Consider the following 21,250-nt stretch of genomic DNA (forward strand, 5'->3'; position numbering starts at 1 on the left):
CCTCTCCCTAGACTTAGCCCAGATGAAACAGATCTCCTGAACAGACCAATTTCAAGCACTGAAATCAAAGAAACAATAAAAAATCCCCCCCCAAAAAAATGCCCTGGTCCTGATGTCCTCACGCCAGAATTCTATCAAACCTTCAAGGAAGAGCTTACTCCTATACTGCAGAAATTACTCCAAAAGATTGAGGAGGAAGGAATCTTCCCCCAACACATTTTATGAAGCAAACATCACTAAAAAGGAGAATTTCAGACCAATTTCACTAATGACTAAAGATGCAAAAATTCTCAATAAAATCTTAGCTAATAGATTACAGCTTATCATCAAAAAAGTCATACATCAGGATCAAGTAGGTTTCATCCCAGAAACGCAAGGCTGGTTTAATATATGCAAGTCTATAAATATTATTCACCATATCAACAGAAGTAAAACCAAAGACTACATGATCCTCTCAAAAGACACAGAAAAAGCATTCGATAAAATCCAGCACTCTTTTTTTAATTAGAACACTGAGGAGTATAGGCATAGGTGGTACATTTCTTAAACTGATTAAAGCTATCTATGACACACCCATAGTACTTTACTGAACAGAGTAAAACAGCTTTTCCTCTTAGAACTGGAACCAGACAAGGTTGTCCTCTGTCACCATTACTATTCAACATTGTGCTAGAAGTTTTAGCCAATACAATTAGGCAAGATAAGAAAATAAAGGGCATCCAAATGGGAGCAGAGGAGGTTAAACTCACTCTTTTTTGCTGATGATATGATCTTATACCTGGAGAACCCCAAAGACTCAAGCTCAAGACTTTTGGAAGTTATCAAAAAATACAGTAATGTCTCAGGATATAAAATCAATGTCCACAAGTCAGTTGCTTTTGTATACGCCAACAATAGCCAAGATGAGAGGTTAATTAAGGACACAATGCCCTTCACCATAGCTCCAAGCAAAATGAAATACTTATGAATATACCTAACAAAAGAGCTGAAGGACCTCTAAAAAGAAAATTATGAAAACTTAAGAATGGAAATAGCAGAGGACATCAACAAATGGAAGAACATACCATGCTCATGGCTGGGAACAATCAACATTGTTAAAATGTCTATACTTCCAGAGTAATTCACCAATTCAACACCATCCCTATTAAAATACCAACACCCTACTTTCAAGACTTGGAAAAAATGATTCTGCATTTTGTATGCAACCAGAAAAAACCCCGTATAGCTAAGACAGTTCTTAGTAACAAAAACAAACCCAGGGGTATCACTATACCAGATTTTAGGCTGTACTACAAGGTCGTAGTGGTCAAGACAGCATGGTACTGGCCCAAAAATAGAGACATAGATATTTGGAATCGAATAGAAAATCTAGAAATGAAACCAACAACTTACAGCCACCTAATCTTCGATAAACCAAACAAGAGCATCCACTGGGGGAAAGACTCCACCTTTAATAAATGGTGCTGGGAGAACTGGATACCCACATGTAAAAGATTAAAATTGGACCTGCACCTTTCTCCACTCACAAAAACCGATTCAAGATGGATAAAGGACTTAAATTTAAGGCATGAAACAATAAAAATTCTCAAAGAAAGAAAAGGAAAAACACTGAAAGATATTGGCCTGGGGAAAGACCTTATGAGGAAGACTGCCATGGCACTAGCAACAACACCAATAATAAACAAATGGGATTTAATGAAACCGAAAAGTTTCTGTACAGCCAAGGAGACAACAACCAAAGCAAATAGACAACCTACTCAATGGGAAAGGATATTTGCATATTTTGAATCAGACAAAAGTCTAATAACCAGTATCTATGCAGAACTTCAATTAATCTATAAGAAAAAAACCAACAATACCATACATCAGTGGGAAAGAGACATGAACAGAATCTTCTCTAAAGCCAATAGATGAATGGCTACTAAGCATATGAAAAAATGCTCATCATCCCTAATTATCAGAGAAATGCAAATTAAAACCACCCTGAGATATCATCTAACCCCAGTGAGAATGGCCCAAAATCTCAAAACTGCAGATGCTGACACAGATGTGGAGAAATGGAACGCTTTTGCACTGCTGGTGGGACTGCAAACTAGTACAACGTTTTTGGAAGGAAGTATGGAGAAACCTTAAATTAGAACTCAACCTAGACCTCTCATTTGATCCTGCAATTCCATTTCTGAGCATCTATCCAGAAGGAAAAGAAAAACCCTTTTATTATAAAGACACTTGTACTAGGCTGTTTATTGCAGCCCAATTTATAATCACTAAAATGTGGAAACATCCTAAATGTCCTTCAACCCAGCAATGGATTGGTAAGCTGTGGCATATGTATACCATGGAATATTATTCAGTCATCAAAAAATAATGGATATTTTACAGCATGTGTACTAACCTGGATGGAGGTGGTAACACGGTATTCTTAGTGAAACATCACAGGAATGGAGAAGAAAGAATCCTATGTATTCAACTTTGATATGAAGACAATTAATGATGCAGTGGGACATGGGGGAAGGGGAGACCAGACAGAGAAGAATGGAGGAAGTGTGGGCAAGGAAAGCAAAAAAAAAAAAAAGAAAAGAAAAGAAAAGGAAAAAAAGAAAGGAAAGAAAGAAAGAAAGAGAAAGAAAGAAAATAGTGACTAATTTTCATGTAAATTGTATTTAATTTTGACCAAAGTACATTAAACATTAATTTTTAATTCAACATGTTAATATGTTGTTTATCATATTACATCCTCATTTATAAGTGAAATATGTTTGTAATTTACCCTTTATAACAATATATTTTATCTAATTTTAATATCAGGTGTATCCAGATTAAGTAGCATGATTTTGAAGTATTTCTTTTTCTATTGCCTGTAAGATTTGGCGTGGTCTGCTTTTTTGAAATTAATTGTCTTTTACATTTATTTATAAATATTAGTTGTCTATTTTTTTGAGACTTTGGAAAAAACAAAATGAGAAAAAGTAGTTAAAACTGATCAAAGTGGCTCGGTGCCTATAGCTCAACCGGCTAAGGCGCCAGCCACGTACACCTAAGGTGGTGGGTTTGAATCCCCAACCCGGACCCGCCAAACAACAACGACGGCTGCAACCAAAAAAAAATGGCCAGGCGTTATGGCGGGCGCCTATGGTCCCAGCTCCTTGGGAGGCTGAGGCAGGAGACTCGTTTGAGTCCAGGAGTTGGAGGTTGCTGTGAGCTGTAATGCCACGGCACTCTACCCAGGGGGACAGCTTGAGGCTCTGTCTCAAAAAAAAAAAAAAAAAAAAACTGATCAAAGTACTCTATAATAGACCTACTTCTATCTGACAATGTGAATGTTACTTTCTTTGCATTATTACTATTATTATTGCTTAATATTTCATTGCAGCAATCATCTGATTTCTTTTCTGAATGTATTTATCTTCATTCGTTCTTTATGAGGTTTTTGTTCTTAAGTCCTTATGTTAAATATTATTATTGTCATTAAATTTAGCCTTTTTAATTCTGTGAAGACAAAAGTGGAAACCTAATATACACATGTATAAGAAAAAAATTACTGAAATGTCAAGAATAAAAAAGAATTTTTTAATATGATGTTGGTGCAGCCTAAATCTACAGAGCAACTTCTGATCCTGTAAGCTCCATTCACCGTACGTGCCCTAGGCAGGTGTACCATTTTAAATTTTTTATGTCATGTTTTTTCCATACCTTTTCTATGCTTAGATGCCCAAATAATTACCATTGTTTTACAACTGCTTCTAGTACCCACTACAGTAACATGCTATACAGTTTTGTAGCTTAAGAGCCACAGGCTATACCACACAGCCCAAGTATATAGACGTAAGGCTATTTAGGTTTGTATAAGTACACTATGTGATGTTTGCACAATGACAAACACACATCATAAAACATTTCCCAGAGCATATCCCTGTGGTTAAGAGATATATGACTGTATACTTATATTGGGGGTGAGGAGTCTGTTTATGGAAAAATTTATGTGTAAACTACATTTTACACATTTTGTGTTAAAGAATATAGTGAGTAATCTGATTCCTGTAGCCTAAAAGCAAATTATAAATAAAGATGATTTCTAGTATATTCTGTCAAGATACAATGGAGTCAAACCATTTAGATGCTTTTAAAATTAATACAGCTTGTGCTCTTGCTATCTACATAGGCCTTAGAGGACTAGACTGACAGGAGCATTTCATTTGGTCCAGTAAAGATTAGAGGGGGGCGTTTGTTACCAACCAGCATTGAAATGTTTAGCAGGAAAATGGAAGCCTTGCATCTCCCACACCTGCAAAGCACATCTCTACATAGAATGTGTGTCTGTTTCTTTGGTTCCTTCTTTAAGTTACCTGAATTCAAACTATTCTACTCTATCTGGATCACAATTACATTTTTAAAGCCTGCATACAGGCTTATGCAATTCTTAATCAATGTTACACCACCAAAGCATACACTCAACCTGAGGGTGGAGACAAATCCTCAAAGTGTAGAAAATAGTTTCAGTTAATTTTCAGAGCATCATTGCTAAATTTATAAATCACACCATTTCCTAAATGTTCCATGTCTAATTATCTTTATTTCTTGCCTATAAACTTGTTCACTTAACCTTAATTGTCATGATAAACATATGATCTTCTAAATTTCCTCAAGAATATGCCTGGTCATTCAACATCCACAAAACCAAAACTTTAAATGAAGTTGTCTTAAAATACAAACACACACACAACCAGACACCCCTCATACATTCTCACTACAAGAAAAAGTTGACATGAAAAGATCTTAAAAATTAAAAAAAAGTATTGAAAAATACACCAATTCTAAAATATCATCAATATCAAATATTCTCAAATACAGTGTCTTCCAAATATAATGACCACAGTATAAACAGGCATCAGAGCATGCACAGAGAACATATGAAAGCTTTTTTATACTATTTACAGATTGAGAGGTATATCAGAGGAAAAAGGACTATGGATGAAAAATTCACTTTCAAATGGCATGGAAAATAAAATTTATTCACGTTTTTAAGGTAAGTATGAAACATGGGATAGCACTAAGAATACTCATTCATAAACAAGATAGAAGACCTATAAGATCTAATCTGTGGGAGGGCAGAGTCAAGATGGCCAACTGTAGCCAGCTTTCCACAGAGATTCCCATCCACAAGGAGAGTTACAGGACAGAAGTTCAGTAAGGAAGCCAATGAATGGTTTGGAGCTGAGCCAACAGAGAAGGTTAAAGAACGCACATCAACCCTGCTGATCAAGCTACGACCCCAAGGAAACAAACAATAGGTACAAAATCCATCGCCAAATGGACAGGAGTACCCTCCCACATGAGAACAGTTGGCAGTATTCTCTATACAAACAAGCGAGCAGAGTTCAGATCCCCTACTATTTTATCCCACAGGAGAGACCCTCTAAAAACGGGAACTCCTTCCCTAGAGAGGACTTATGAATGTACCATGGCACTCTCTCGCCAGGCATAAAACTGTATAAAACTGTATATATTCTCTACCTACAATTCTGATCTCACAGCATTCCCCTCCACTCTCACCCCGAGGTCTGAAGACTGTCCCCCATGGAGTCCAGATTCTTGGGCATTTTCTCAAGAGGTAAGAACACGGCATGGGTTGTTGCTGGTCTGTGCTGATTCTGTGAGAAGACAGTGAACTGAGGGAACCAAACTGGAGAGGGAGAGGTGGTGGCCCACGGCACAGAGCAGCAGAGGCAGTGGTGGGAACAATAGGGCTAACACCCCTGGGGATGTTTTGGAGAGACAAAACATCCTGCCTCTCTGGGCAACCAGAGGAAGCTGAGCATCTTCTCCGGTGGCAACCACTGCAGAAATGATCTGGGATGGAAACACTGGCCCAGTGAGTTAAGAGTATGCCTAAGGTGGTACCCTGCCTGGGCAGAGCACAGCAGAGATGCACGCAGAGACACCATACTCTCAGGGTGGGGTTGAGCCAGAAGGACTGCTTTAGTGAGCCTAAGAAGCAGCTGGCCCTCAGGGGATCACAGCTAAGACAAAGGCAGGTGGGCAGAGGCTGGAACTGACAGCTGAGTGTAAGCTCTAACGGCCCCTGCCTGCCCCAACAGACTGCAGCCGAGACAGACACACCAGGTCTGGGCAGCAGCATAGACAGGGGCTATGTCACAGTTTCTGTGAACTCAAACAGTTTCTCATGCACAGAGGAATGTAGCCAGCACAGAAACAAATGGTGCGAAATTGTTCTGTTCTATCATCAACATCAATCAGGGGCGGGGCTGGAACTGAGTGAACCGTCCCAGCCTCCATGAAGCACCCAAGATTGTCAGGCCTCAGCTCCCTCTGACAGATAGTGACAGAGAGCTGTGGATGGCTGAGGAGACATAGATCTCCCAGTGACTCAGGCAGGGTAAACCCCTGGCGCATCTGCTTATTGGATGGAACTGGGTCAAGCCCTGCAGGGTTACCAGTGACTGGGTGTGACAGAGCTGCAAGGTGGGAAGGAGCTATCAACCTTTCCAGACTAATTCATTTCCTGGGTGGGTCCTTCTGACCTCACAGAGAACCACAGCAAGTCATACTTGAGCTGCTAGCAGGCCCCTAGTTTCTGGAGATCATTTGAACTCTCCCACCTAAGACCGGTGCTGACTGGGACAATTGACTTGGGCCTCTTGAACTGGGCCAGTCACCCTAGGACCATCCAAAGTGGTACCCTCGGTGTGTAGTTGTGGGAAGGTTTGATTTTCTTTTTCTACTTGTTGCCCGCAGGGGGTGGAGTGACTTAATTGCTGGGATTTCTCCCCAGCTGAGACTTCAACTCGGAGTAACTGATTCACTAGGATAGAAGAGAGACCACCTGAAAACAAGACAGAGCCACTTAGCCCCACCACACCAAGCAGGTCCCCAGTTTCTCAGGCCATAGCATTGTACAGGTCCTTTGCAAAGCTATAGGGGAAAAGGTACAGACACCAGTCCAAGAACTTGGGCAAAGGTCTGGTTAATCACCACTCCAGGAGCCCCCCAACCCAACTTCACCTTATCTGCTCATCTAGCCAAATGGTGTAAAATAATCATGGGACAAAATCAGCAGGAAAACTCCAGTAACATGAATAACCAGAATAAATCAACACCCCCAAGGAATGATATGGTAGACACAACTCAAGATCCCATTCATATACAGAAAGCTGTGCTGTCAGAAAGTGAATTGAGAATTTGGATTGCAAATAAGATTAATAGAATGGAGGTAAAGTTGGAATTAGAAATTCAAAGAGCATTTCAAAAGTTGTCTCAAGAATGCCATGAATTTGGCTCGGCTCAAGAGGCTAAGGCGCCAGCCACATATACCTAAGGTGGCGGGTTCGAATCCAGCTTGGGCCTGCCAAACAACAATGATGGCTGCAACCAAAAAATAGCCAGGCGTTGTGGCAGACACCTGCAGTCCCAGCTACTTGGGAGGCTGAGGCAGGAGACTCGCTTGAGCCCAGGAGTTGGAGGTTGCTGTGAGCTGTGATGCCATGGCACTCTACCCAGGGGGATAGCTTGAGGCTCTGTCTAAAAAAAAAAAAAAGAATGCCATGAATTTGACAAACCTCAAGGGGAAAAGTCAAATGGGGTAAAATAATCACGGGGCGGAATCAGCAGAAAAGCTCTGGTAATATGAATAACCAGAGTAGATCAACCCCCTCAAGAAAGGATGTGGCTGGTAATATGAATAACCAGAGTAGGTCAACCCGTCCCAAGAAAGGATGTGGCAGACGAAACTGAAGATCCCCTATATAAACAGATAGCTGAGATGTCAGAAATTGAATTCAGAATTTGGATTGCAAATAAGATTAATAGAACAGAGGCAAAGACAGAAATAGAAATTCAAGGGGCATTCCAACAGTTCACTCAAGAATTCAACGGATTCAAAGGCAAAACCACCAAAGATTTTGAAACATTAAGGCAAGAGATTGCAGTCCTCAAAGATCTGAAAACTATGGTACAATCTCTTGGTAACAGAGTGCAGGAGGCAGAAGAAAGGATCTCAGACATAGAAGACAAAGCTTCTGAATATGTCCAAACATCCAAAGAGAATCAGAAATGGAAAGCAAAAATGGATCATTCTCTCAAAGAGCTCTGGAATAATTCAAAGAAAACTAATATTCGCCTCATAGGAATGCCTGAAGGCGACGAAATTGCTTCGCAAAACACAGAGGCTCTTCTTCATGAAATTATGGAAGAGAACTTTCCAGATATGTCAAGAGATCCTGAAATTCAGATTTCAGACAGCTTCAGAACTCTAACATGACTCAACCCGAATAAGACATCCCCTAGACACATCATAATTAACTTCACTAAAGTTAATATGAAAGAGAAAATCTTGAAAGAAGCGAGATGTAATAAAACCATAACCTACAAGGGGAAGAATATTAGAATAACTGCAGATCTCTCTGCCAAAACCTTTCAGGCAAGAAGAGAGTGGTCATTGACATTTAATCTCTTAAAACAAAATAACTTTCAGCCCAGGATCCTGTATCCAGCTAAAATGAGTTTCATTTATGATGGAGAAATTAAATACTTTAATGACATCCATGCATTGAAGAAATTTGCCATAACTAAACCAGCACTCCAGGATATTCTCAGACTTCTTCTCCATAATAACCAGTGCAATCCTCCACCACAAAAGTAAACTCACTCAGAAACTTTTGATCAAATTCCAACTTCCACAGTGGCAAAAGGATAAAAAATGTCTACTGGACCTTCAAAAAAACTCGATACCCAAAATTCTACCAGGCTTATGAATATTTACAATTAATGTGAATGGGTTAAACTGCTCTCTAAAGAGGCACAGGTTGGCTGACTGGATACCAAAACTCAGGCGAGATATCTGCTGCATACAGGAATCTCATCTTACCTTGAAAGATAAATTTAGTTTCAAGGTGAAGGGATGGTCATCTATATTTCAGGCAAATGGAAATCAAAAAAATTAGGTGTTGCAGTTTTATTCACGGATACAATAGGCTTCAAAACAACAAAAGTCAGGAAAGATAAAGATGGACATTCATATTTGTTAAGGGTAACACTCAACATGATGAGATTTTAATTATTAATATTTATGCACCCAACTAGAATTCACCTAAGAATTTGTAAGAGAGACTCTAACAGACGTGAACAACTTGATTTCCTCCAGTACCATAATTGGCAGAGATTTTAACACTCCTTTGGCAGTGTTGGATAGATACTCCAAAAAGAAAGTAAGCAAAGAAATTTTGGACTAAAAATTAATTATTCAACACTTGCATTTAACAGACATCTACAGAACATTTCATTGTAACAAAATTGAATACACATTCTTCTCATCAGCCCACAGAGCATATTCCAAAATTTATCACATCTTAGGTCACAAATCTAACCTCAGCAAGTTTAAAAGAATAGAATTTATTCCTTGCATCTTCTCTTACTATCATGGAATAAAAGTTGGACTCAATAACAACAGGAATCTACATACTCATACAAAAACATGGAAGCTAAATAACCTTATACTGAAGAATAGCTGGGTCATACATGTGATTAAGAAGGAAATTACCAAATTTTTAGAATAAAACAATAAAAACACAAATTATCAGAACCTCTGGGATACTGCTAAGGCAGTCCTAAGAGGGAATTTTATAGCACTGCAAGCCTTCCTCAAGAGAACAAAAATAGCAGAAGTAAACAACTTAATGGGACATCTCAAGCAACTGGAAAAGGAAGAACATTCCAATCCCAAAACCACCAGAAGAAAAGAAATAACCAGTATTAGAGCAGAATTAAATGAGATTGAAAACAAAAGGATTATACAACAGATTAATACATCAAAAACTTGGTTTTACTAAAAGGTCAATAAAATACATAATCCTTTGGCTAACCTAACCAGGAAAAAAAGAGTAAAATCTCTAATTTCATCAATCAGAAATGGTAAAGACAAAATAACAACAGACTACTCAGAAATTCAAAGAAGCCTTAATGAGTATTACAAGAAACTCTATTCTCAGAAATATGAAAATCTGAAGGAAATCAACCAATACTTGGAAGCACACCACCTTCTTAGACTTAGCCAGAATGAAGTGGAAATGCTGAACAGGCCTATATTAAGTTCTGAAATAGCATCAACTATACAAAATCTCCCTAAAAAGAAAAGCCTGAGACCAGATGGCTTCATGTCAGAATTCTACCAAACCTTTAAAGAGGAACTGGTACCTATATTACTTAACCTTTCCCAAAATGTAGAAAAAGAAGGCATATTACCCAACACGTTCTATAAAGGCAACATCACCTTGATCCCCAAACCAGGAAAAGACCCAACAAAGAAAAGAAAATTACAGACCAGTATCACTAATGAATATTGATGCAAAATTATTCAACAAGATCCTAGCAAACAGAATCCAGTAACACACCAAAAAAATTATACACCATGACCAAGTAGGTTTTATCCCAGGGTCCCAAGGCTGGTTCAATATACGTAAATCTATAAATATAATTCATCACATAAACAAATTAAAAAACAAAGACCATATGATTCTCCCAATTGATGCAGAAAAAGCTTCTGATAATATCCAGCATCCTTTCTTGATCAGATACTTAAGAAAGCGGCTATAGAAGGGACATTTCTTAAACTGATGGAGGCCATCTATAACAAACCCACAACCAATATCATCTTGAATGAAGTTAAATTGAAATCATTTCCACTCAGATCAGGAACAAGGCAAGGTTGCCCATTGTCTCCACTCCTTTTTAACATTGTAATGGAAGTCTTAGCCATCTCAATTAAGCAAGAAAAGGCAGTCAAGGGTATCCAAACAGGGTTAGACGAGATCAATCAAACTTTCATTCTTCGCAGATGATATGATTGTATACCTTGAAAACACCAGGAATTCTACTACAAAATTCTTAGAAGTGATCAAGGAATGTAGCAGCATCTCAGGTTACAAAATCAACACTCATAAATCATATGAGTGTTTACATATACCATCATATGAGCCTTTACATATACCAACAATAATCAAGCTGAAAAACCAGTCAAGGACTCTATTCCATTCACAGTAGTGCCAAAGAAGATGAAATATTTGGGAATTTACCTAGCAAAGGATGTGAAAGATTTCTATAAAGAGAACTATGAAACTCTAAGAAAAGAAATAGCTGAAGATATTAACAAAATGGAAAAACATACCACGCTTATGGCTGGTCAGAATCAACATTTTTAAAATGTCCATACTGCCCAAAGCAATATACAATTTTAATGCAATCCCCATGAAAGCACCACTGTCATACTTCAAAGATCTCGAAAAAATATGTTGTTTTATATGGAATCAGAAAAAACCTCAAATAGCCAAGACATTACTCAGAAATAAAAACAAAGCAGGAGGAATTATGCTACCAGATCTCAGACTATACTATAAATCAATAGTGATCAAAAGATAATGGTACTGGCACAAAAACAGGGAGGTAGAAGTATAGAGCAGAATAGAGAACGAAGACATGAACCCAGCTACTTACTGTTATTTGATCTTTGAAAGCCAATTAAAAACATTCAATGGGGAAAATATTCCCTAGTTAGCAAATGGTGCTGGGTAAACTGGCTGGCAACCTGTAGAAGACTGAAACTGGACCCACAACTTTCACCATTAATTAAGATAGACTCTCACTGGATTAAAGATTTAAACTTCAGACAAGAAACTATAATAATACTAGAACAGAGTGCAGGCAAAACACTTGAAGAAATCAACCTGGGTGAATATTTCATGAGGAAGACCCCCCGGAAAATTGAAGCAACACCAAAAATACATTACTGGGATCTGATCAAACTAACAAGCTTCTGCACAGCCAAGAACACAGGAAGTAAAGCAAGCAGACAGCCCTCAGAATGGGAGAAGATACTTGCAGGTTATGTCTCTGACAAAGGTTTAATAACCAGAATCCACAGAGAACTCAAACATATTAGCAAGAAAAGAACAAGTGATCCCATCTTAGGGTGGGCAAGGGACTTAAAGAGAAACTTCTCTGAAGAAGACAGGTGCATGGCCTACAGACACATGAAAAAATGCTCATCATCCTTAACCATCAGAGAAATGCAAAGGAAAACTACTTTGAGATATCATCTAATTCCAGTAAGATTAGCCCACATCACAAAACCCCAAAACCAGAGATGTTGGTGTGGATGTGGAGAAAAGGGAACACTTCTACACTGTTGGTGGGAATGCAAACCAATACGTATCTTTTGGAAAGATGTTTGGAGAATACTTAGGGATCTAAAAATAGACCTGCCATTTGATCCTTCAATTCTTCTATTAGGTATATATCCAGAAGACCAAAAATCACACTGTAACAAAGATATTTGTACTAGAATGTTTATTGCAGCCCAATTCATAATTGATAAGTCATGGAAAAAGCCCAAGTGCCCATCAACCGACGAATGGATTAATAAATGTGGTATATGTATACCATAGAATATTATGCAGCCTTAAAGAAAGATGGAGACTTTACCTCTTTCATGTTTACATGGATGTAGCTGGAACATATTCTTCTTAGCAAAGTATCTCAAGAATGGAAGAAAAAGTATCCAATATACTCCACCCTACTAGGAAATTATAGCCTAAGAATATGGGGAAAAAGGAGAGGGAAGAGAGGGGAGCAGGGAGGATGGATGGAGGGAGGGAGGGTAATTGGTGGCACCACACATATGGTGCATCTTACAAGGGTACATGTGAAATTTACTAAATGTAGAATATAAATGTCTTAACACGACAACTAAGAAAATGCTGTGACGGCTATGTTACCCAGTTTGATGAAAATATTTCAAATTGTACATAAAACCAGCACACTGTACTTCATGCTTGCATTAATGTACACAGCTATGATTTAATAAAGAAAAAAATCTAATCTGTGATTTTTCTCAGTTTTCTATTGTTTATAGCTCTGGGTTTGGAAACATATAAATCAAGAAGGAAATCAACAAGATAAAGAAAATTTTATTCAATTCTAAGCTCATCTTTAAAGGAGTCTATAAAAACTGAAAGAAACATTGCTGACAGGAATGCCTCAACAAACAACTGCAAAAACCTTACGTATCACCATTTAGAATAGTGTTTTGAGCTCCAAAGAACCTCAGTCACATTAAAGGAAGATGCTAACACCTAGGGAAAACATCTAAAATATAGACACTAAATTCCAATTAAATTTAAATCAAAATCCAGTCTATAAGAACAGTATACGCACACACACCAAATAAGATGAGTTTGTTAACTGTGGATGGACAGAGTACATATGTTTCCCTGAGGAGAAAGAGGCTTCTGGTTGCAGAACATGTAAGGCCTCTGCCCTTGAATCTGTTGGGTGCTTCCTCAACTAAGGAAGGGGGGCTGCGGATACTGAAAACAGGCCTCAGACTCTGAAAGACACACTGTGCTCTGCTATGAACTCAGGCTTCCCAGTCTTCTCTTAGCAGAAGCAGCATTCCTTAGCAGCCTTGGACACACTATTAACATCCTGGTTATCTACTACAGTTGGGATAGCAAGACACAGGCAAGGTTCTAGAAACACAAAAACATCTTCTGAGAACTTACCAACTGGTTGATTACTTGAATTTAATATAATGAAAAAATAATCAGAGAAGATCACAGACTAAATGCCAAATAAGAGAAACAGATTAAGACAGTGAATACTGAGTTCACTGGAATAATTTAGAGAAGTTTCATGGAGAAGCTAGAACCTGAGCTTTGACTTTAGCGAGAGGGAGTAGTAAGTAGGAGAAACTGCAGAACCAATGGCAGCTTCCTGAGAAGTACAGCACCAAGGGCACAAGCTGTCTGCACCAAGACTACCAAGCACACTTACAGCCATATACGGCCTACACCCAGCATCTCTTGTCTTGGCGATGGAGTCCACAAGCTGTCCACTAATACCGAAGTCACAGAGTTTAATATTTCCACTTCTGTCCAGAAGAATGTTGGAAGGTTTGATATCTGCAAGAGATTTGCTGAGTTAGATAAGGCTCTACTTTAAGCAAAGTCATTGAAAAGCCTTAGATAATACTAAATAGTCAAGTCTTAAACTCAGATATGTAAGAAGCAAAAACATCTTCATTTATCAGATGCAATCATTACTCACATTTTAAACATGTAATTTAATGACTAAAATTGTGTAAACACAGCAGCAAAAGTCATCTGTCCACAATCTTAATATAAAAGATACAATGGTTGATTTTTCATCTTTGCATTTATAAAACATAGACAAAACTATGATTTTTCTTCATTAGAAATCAGAAAATCCACTAGCTGGGCATTGTGGTAGACACCTGTAGTCCCAGCTGCTCGGGAGCCTGGGACAAGAGAATTGCTTAAGCCCAAGAGTTCGAGGTTGCTATGAGCTATGATGACATAGCACAACCAGGTGCGACAAAGTGAGACTCTGTCTCAAAAAAACAAAACAAACACACACACCCCTGCCAATTTTCAAGAAATGAGAAAAACCTGAATGCCAGGGCTACGATCAAAAATTGTTTCACCATAAATTCAGGCATTAAATTGCTTTCATTAAGAGGCTTATATTCATTTACTTGGTTCCAATTCATAGTGTAACAGTCAAAATATAAGGAAAGTCAAATCCATTCTTCACTGATAATCAACTAACTACAAATATGTGCTAATCAGCTGTCTAGTCAATTTTTCCCCTTTGCTCAACTAATTCTCTACCTATACATTTCATTATCACTGTCATGGCTGAATAAAGAGTTTATAAATATAGGGCACAGAAAATATCTCTTACCACTGTTAATACAATGGACTGCCTGCAGAAGAACCATTCCTAACCACTCCCTCCTTTCTAATAAAGCCTGCATTTTATTGAGGTAGCTATTTTCTCTGTGTAGGTCCACCCACACTTTTCAAAACTCGGCTCTTAACAGGTCTAAGCTTTATTAGGCTTTAATATGTTCCCTCACAGTAACTAGTTTAAGGGCATGAGGCAAACAGATTGAGTAAGACAAGAAAAAGCATCAGAGGCACATAGGAAAAATTTCCTGTGAATCTGAGAACTACCCAGGACAAGAGAGAGCGTGTTCTTCAGGGGCTTGTCATGTCTAGATGTAGCACTAGGAGCTGCTAGAGTCATTACTACCCTGAGGACAGAGGGCAGAGTCAAAAGAAGGGCTTCATCCCAATCACAGCTTGCTTCAGGCAACTCTACCTTTAGACATAATACCACAGATAATGAATTTCCTTGAAGTTTAAGGATTCAAGGATTTTCTATTACTTGTGATCAAAAGTACTCTAAATGAAGCAAAAAAGCTAACTAATCTTAACTGGTAATAGACAACTATGAACCCTTTTCATTTAGTAAGAGGAAAATCAAAGTTACTTCTGAAGTCATATTTTATTGAAATACTTCCTAGGCAGTGTCTTAGTATTTTACAAAGATCAGTAAGAAGTTGTCAAATGCCTCAAAGAGGGTAATCTCATTATTATAAAACACAGCTAAAGAAGATGTTGAAAAAAAGATAAGAGCAAGATTAACTACAACATGAAGAAAGAATTTTATTCAGGGACTTAACTCTACCTGATTTTAGGCCAAAAAAGAAAATAATGTTATTTTTAATGAGCTCTAAGCCAAGCAAAATTTAAATATTTTGACATTGAAAGTTTACTAATTTCAGTAGCCCAGTGTTGACCCCAAATTAAAGGTACTTAAATGAATGTCCCAATTATTAATTTCTTTAACCATTAGAAATTGTGTTTCTTAGAATTCAGTTATTTTTCACATTTCTGAATTTGACCTTATTTATTATTAGGCTGAATCATACACCGCCATATATCATCTTAGGTTTGTCCAATACAAATTAACTGAAGGCAGGGACCCAAGTGATTCTTCAAAACCACTATCTCATTACCTTGAGTCTAGCTAGCTCAGTCATAAACAGAGCAATCATTTGATCTGTTTGCTGAATTAAATTCAGGATTCCCATAGTATTACTATTTTTCTAGGTTTGGTCTTTAATTAATGTTTAAATTTAAATTAGTTTCTAATAAGACCCAGATTGATGTGTTAACAAATATAACATGCTTTAGAGGAATTTTATTTTATAAAACTAAGTAAAAGATCTCTCTCAATTTACAGAAACATCCTCTAAACTAAAAAAGAAACACTCGACAAGGATAGTACCACGCCTTTAAAATGCTTGAGGGTAGTAACAATCAGATTCATCCTTGTCCAAAGGACCACTTTGATGCCTTATTTGTATACAAAGAAGTATTATCTATCAAATAAATATTTTTCAATGAAAAGTAATAACAATTTGCAGCAAAATCTAAGCCCAACATACTAAGAATTCAGGCTGAAATTTATTGAATCCCAAAGAAAATAGACTATTAATAATAAAGTCTATAAGATTTGGCATGATCTGCTTTTTGAAATTATCGTCTATTTTTATTTATAAATATTGTCTATTTTTTGAGACAATTTGAAAAAAAAAAAAGAAGTTAACTGATGACTCCATACTGAACCTCAGAGTCAAAGCATTCTATGATAGACATACTTTTATCTGACACTGTGAATGTTACTTTTTTTGCATTATTGTTATTATTATTGCTTAATATTCTGTTGTAGCAATCATCTGATTTCTTTTCTGAATGTACTTGTCTTTGTTCATTCTTTACAAGGTTTTTGTTTCTAGTTTTTTTTTTTTTTTTTTTGGAGACAGGAGCCTCAAGCTGTCCCCTGGGTAGAGTGCCATGGCATTTCAGCTCACAGCAACCTCCAACTCGTAGGCTCAAGCGAGTCTCCTGCCTCAGCCTCCCAAGTAGCTGGGACCACAGGTGCCCGCCACAACGCCTGGCTATTTTTTGGTTGCAGCCATCATTGTTGTTTGGCGGGCCCAGGCTGGATTCAAACCCGCCACCTTGGGTGTACGTGGCTGGCGCCTTAGCCACTTGAGCCACAGGCGCCGCGCCGCTAGTCCTTATTTTAAACATTGTTATTGTTATTAAATTTTAAGCCTTTTTAATTTTGTGAAGGCAAAAAGTGGAAACCAAATAAACACACGTATATGTATAGAGAAAATTTTTAAAAAAAGAAATAATAAAGTTTCAAGGTACGTACTGTTTCTTTGCCAAAAATAAAAATATTTTTAAAATAAGGAATGATTATATAGTAACATTATATTTTTCAATAGTTTTTTTTTTACTAATTAAAAGGAGAAAATTAATTTCTATTCTACAAGAAACAAACCATACCCACCTCTGTGAATAATTTTCAAGTTTTCTTTTAAGTGGTTTAGTGCTTTCACAGTCTAGGGGAAAAAAGAAAACATGGGATAAACAACTTTTAATCTTTTATTCAATCAATACAACAGTTTATTCTAAGTAGTCAGCCTCGTAGCCCTTTGTATATTTTTTAAGTTTAATATTTCAATATTCTGTCCATTATTTTTATGTTAACCAAAGATGCTGCCTAAAAATGATTTTAAATATGAAAACTTAGCTGCTTTTACATGTTGTTCCCTGAATGCTAAAAAAAATTTTAAAAAGTGACTTATGATTTAAAAAAAATTTTTAAAGTGACTTATGATTCAGTATGTCATTAAAAAGCTATACATTTCCTGTACCTCCAACCTGAGATTTTCAAGAATGAACCCAATACAAGAAAGACAAATGGGCTAGTTCTGCTGCTAAGAGCAATTAATATGTTTTCCTAAATTCTTAGTTCACCACAGTCATTCACCTTCACTGGGTGCTGAGCATTCAGAATAATTTTTTCAGAGCCAGGATATGTGGCAATTTATCCAGAATTTAACAAATTGCTTGATCACTGATCATGATCAGAAAAATCATAGATTTCTTCAGGAAGAAAGGGAACAGACACTTTAAAATGTCCACAGCCTCAAAATTATATGAAAACTAAACAACAGGCTAACCATTTGCTGTAGAAAAGTAATGTCTGCTGTCATCAAGCTGCTGGGCATGAGAAACACAGCACACACAAACTTGTTAACGTTTCAAATAACTTTGCTTGTGTGTTCACTGGTTACTATTTAGCAAAAAGAAACAACACAAAGTAATTTTATTTTTTCCCACTCTTAAATTAGTGTCTTAACAATTACTTACCTCTTGATTACCATCCCATTAAATGGGTGTATGAAATTTTACATTGATTGTTTAGCCATCTCTCTCCAGCATACCAAACCAGTACGATCTTGGAACTTGTTACTATTCATAATAATTATAATAATAGTTAAAAATAATAACAGCCAATGGTTATTAAATGTTTATGTGCATTAAACCAAGATCTTATGACATATAAATCTTCATAGCAACTCTCTATGGTAAATAGTATAATCCCATTTTTATAGATGATAAGCCTGAAGCATAGAGAGATTAATTAGCTTGCTTTGACAATTATACAGTTATAAATGATTTCAGTCTAGACAGCCTGATCCCAGAACCTGTCTTAATCACTGTGTGACAGAATAGCCATGAAACTGGAAAACATAGAGAAAATTATCATATCATGTATTGGAATGTAAGTAATATATACACTAATAAAGAATTTATTACATATCTACCTATGTTTCCAGACTTGGTGACCATGTTATATATTAAGCACATGTTTAAAATTACTTTGTGGGGGTCACCCTCCATGATTTAGCCCTAAACCAACCCAGCAATTGACCATATACACATGAGTGAAACCAGCTAAGACTAGAAGAACCTGACAGCTGAGCTAGCCTACATTTTCAACCTGTAAAAAATCATGAGATCAGTAATTGTTAAGACACCTATTTAAACTTAATCATTAATTTGGAAAAGTGGGTTAAGATATTAATATGAGGCTTATAAATCTCAAAATAATGATCACTGTTTAATTAAATTTTAAACAATCCACTATCCAGGGCAGTGCCTATGGCTCAAAGGAGTAGGGTACCGGCCCCATATGCCAGAGGTGGCGGGTTCAAACCCAGCCTCGGCCAAAAACTGCGCCCCCACCCCACCAAAATCCACTATCCATACATTCATCTCCTACAACTAAAATACCAGTAAGAAACTATCTATATTTTGAACCAGTCTTACTAACCTTTAATGATTAAGCAGGACAAACTGGCAACTGACAGGTGACCATGTTGGAAAGGAATATGTAAGGAAAGATGAGATAGGAAATTACCTGCAACCAGAGTATCTATCTTTCAACTTCCTGCATAGCTTAGATTCTCAAAGGTTTCTTTGAAACTTATTAATTTTGCTCTATTTCAAACACATTATCTTTTCCCTTATGGAAAAAAAATTATAGACAGTATTTGTCAACTCAAAAATTCAGAGCAAGAAAAAAAATGATCATGAATTAATTCACTTTCATAACTATAAACACACAAAAAAGTACATATTTTCTTTTGGTACTCTGGTAAAAGAGAATTGGCCAAATTAGCAGTAATGCTGGTTCCTAAAATTGCTAGTCAACATTTTAAATACGTATGAGATAGAACAAGTAAGTTAGCAACCTCATCCTAGAAAAAGTGCTGCATACTTCATTGCTGAATATCACTAGGGTCACCTTTGAAGTATTCCTCTTGGGGAGCTATGCCCCAATGCCAGCACCTAGTCCCCCTTTCAAAGCAATTTTGGACCTCTTTTTCTGGAATGACCCTAAGAGCTGTCCTCATACAAAGTCTGACAATTAAGTTCAAACTCATCCTGGAAAATATGCTACATACCTCATTGCTCAATATCAGATGGCCAAGAGAAAGAAGTACTTCAAAGGTAACCGATGATACTCAAAAATGAGGCATGCAGCACATTTTCCATGATGAGTTACAAACTGAATTGCCCAACCTTGTAGTTTAGACTGAATAACTCAAATCTTAAACCACTTTCTCTAAGGGCTTCAATTAGAGGATTCAAGGAGACTGCTATGGTTCTGAATAATTCAAGGATAAGTGTAGTAATACATAACCTATTTAAAAAGAGTTAATCCAACAGGGAAAAACAAACCAAAAATTGCCTTCTCTAGTCTTATTTACAGCACACTACTATGATTCATTGAGATTCAAATGAAAAGAACACTGTATTTATCTGAACCACATTTTTAAAAATGTTCTTAGAACATGTTGTGTTAATACCCCACAAAAGTAACTTTGTCTCGTTTTAACCCCAAGAGACAAGATTAATATTCCAAGAAAGACATTCAGACATGTGCATTCAAAACGAAGCAGCATCTTTATATAATTATATATACAATGAACAATTAGAAAACCAAATACTTACTGCTAAAGTGATTTTGCCTAAAATTTCTTCTGGAATAACATCATCTAATACACTATATACATATTTGTAAAACTTATCAAACGAGGTAGACATGAGCTCCATACAGATCCAACAGTCACCCTATAAAACAATAAATATCTGTTATTCTCATATAGCTCAATATTAAATACCATCTTCCCTTTACATAAAACAGAAATACAATTAGAAAAGAAGAAATCTTATTCTTTTTCATTTTTAATCTTGAACTAGTGATAATTTTTGGTTTCTTATGAAAGTCTTAAGAATACTATTCTACTCAAGTTTAAAGATAAACTATGTGGTTAAGGCTAACTTTTTCCACTCTGAATTGTATAGGAATGGGCAGTCTTACATAGAAAGCTTTTACACTTTTATAAAAAGGTCTTATAACCAGAATCCACAGAGAACTCAAGCGTGGTAGCAAGAAGAGAACAAGTGATCCCATCGCAGGGTGGGCAAGAGACTTAAAGAGAAACTTCTCTGAAGAAGACAGACGCATGGCCTACAGACATATGAAAAAATGCTCACCATCCTTAATCATCAGAGAAATGCAAATCAAAACCACTCTGAGATATCATCTAACGCCAGTTAGATTAGCCCATATCACAAAATCCCCAAATCACAGATGCTGGCGGAGTTGCGGAGAAAAGGGAACACTACTACACTGCTGGTGGGAATGCAAACTAATACGTCCGTTTTGGAAAACCATATGGAGAACACTCAGAGATCTAAATATAGATCTACCATTTGATCCTGTAATTCCTCTGTTAGGTATATACCAAGAAGACCATAAATCACGCTATAATACAGATATCCATACCAGAATGTTCATTGCAGCCCAATTCACAATCGCTAGGTCATGGAAGAAGCCCAAGTGCCCATCGATCCATGAATGGATCAATAAATTGTGGTATATGTACACCATGGAATACTATACAGCCACAAAGAAAGATGGAGACTTTGCCTCCTTCATGTTT

The 21,250-nt window shown here is 37.0% G+C and overlaps 1 protein-coding gene across 4 annotated transcripts in view; it reads right to left on the reverse strand.

Annotated features, from left to right (window-relative positions):
- Positions 1–21,250, reverse strand: part of MAP2K4 (mitogen-activated protein kinase kinase 4) — a 153,229-nt gene that overhangs the window by 33,417 nt on the left and 98,562 nt on the right. For all 4 annotated transcript variants that reach the window (XM_023514067.1, XM_023514069.1, XM_003791083.3 and 1 more), the window contains 3 exons: positions 20,256–20,375; positions 17,239–17,290; positions 13,843–13,970 (listed from right to left, as the gene is read on the reverse strand). In XM_023514067.1, coding sequence (XP_023369835.1) covers positions 13,843–13,970; positions 17,239–17,290; positions 20,256–20,375 — 300 coding nt within the window. The remainder of the gene's footprint in view (positions 1–13,842; positions 13,971–17,238; positions 17,291–20,255; positions 20,376–21,250) is intronic.

The sequence above is a fragment of the Otolemur garnettii genome, unplaced genomic scaffold (assembly GCF_000181295.1).
Source record: "Otolemur garnettii isolate 467f Iridium unplaced genomic scaffold, OtoGar3 scaffold00046, whole genome shotgun sequence".
Classification (NCBI taxonomy): domain Eukaryota; kingdom Metazoa; phylum Chordata; class Mammalia; order Primates; family Galagidae; genus Otolemur; species Otolemur garnettii.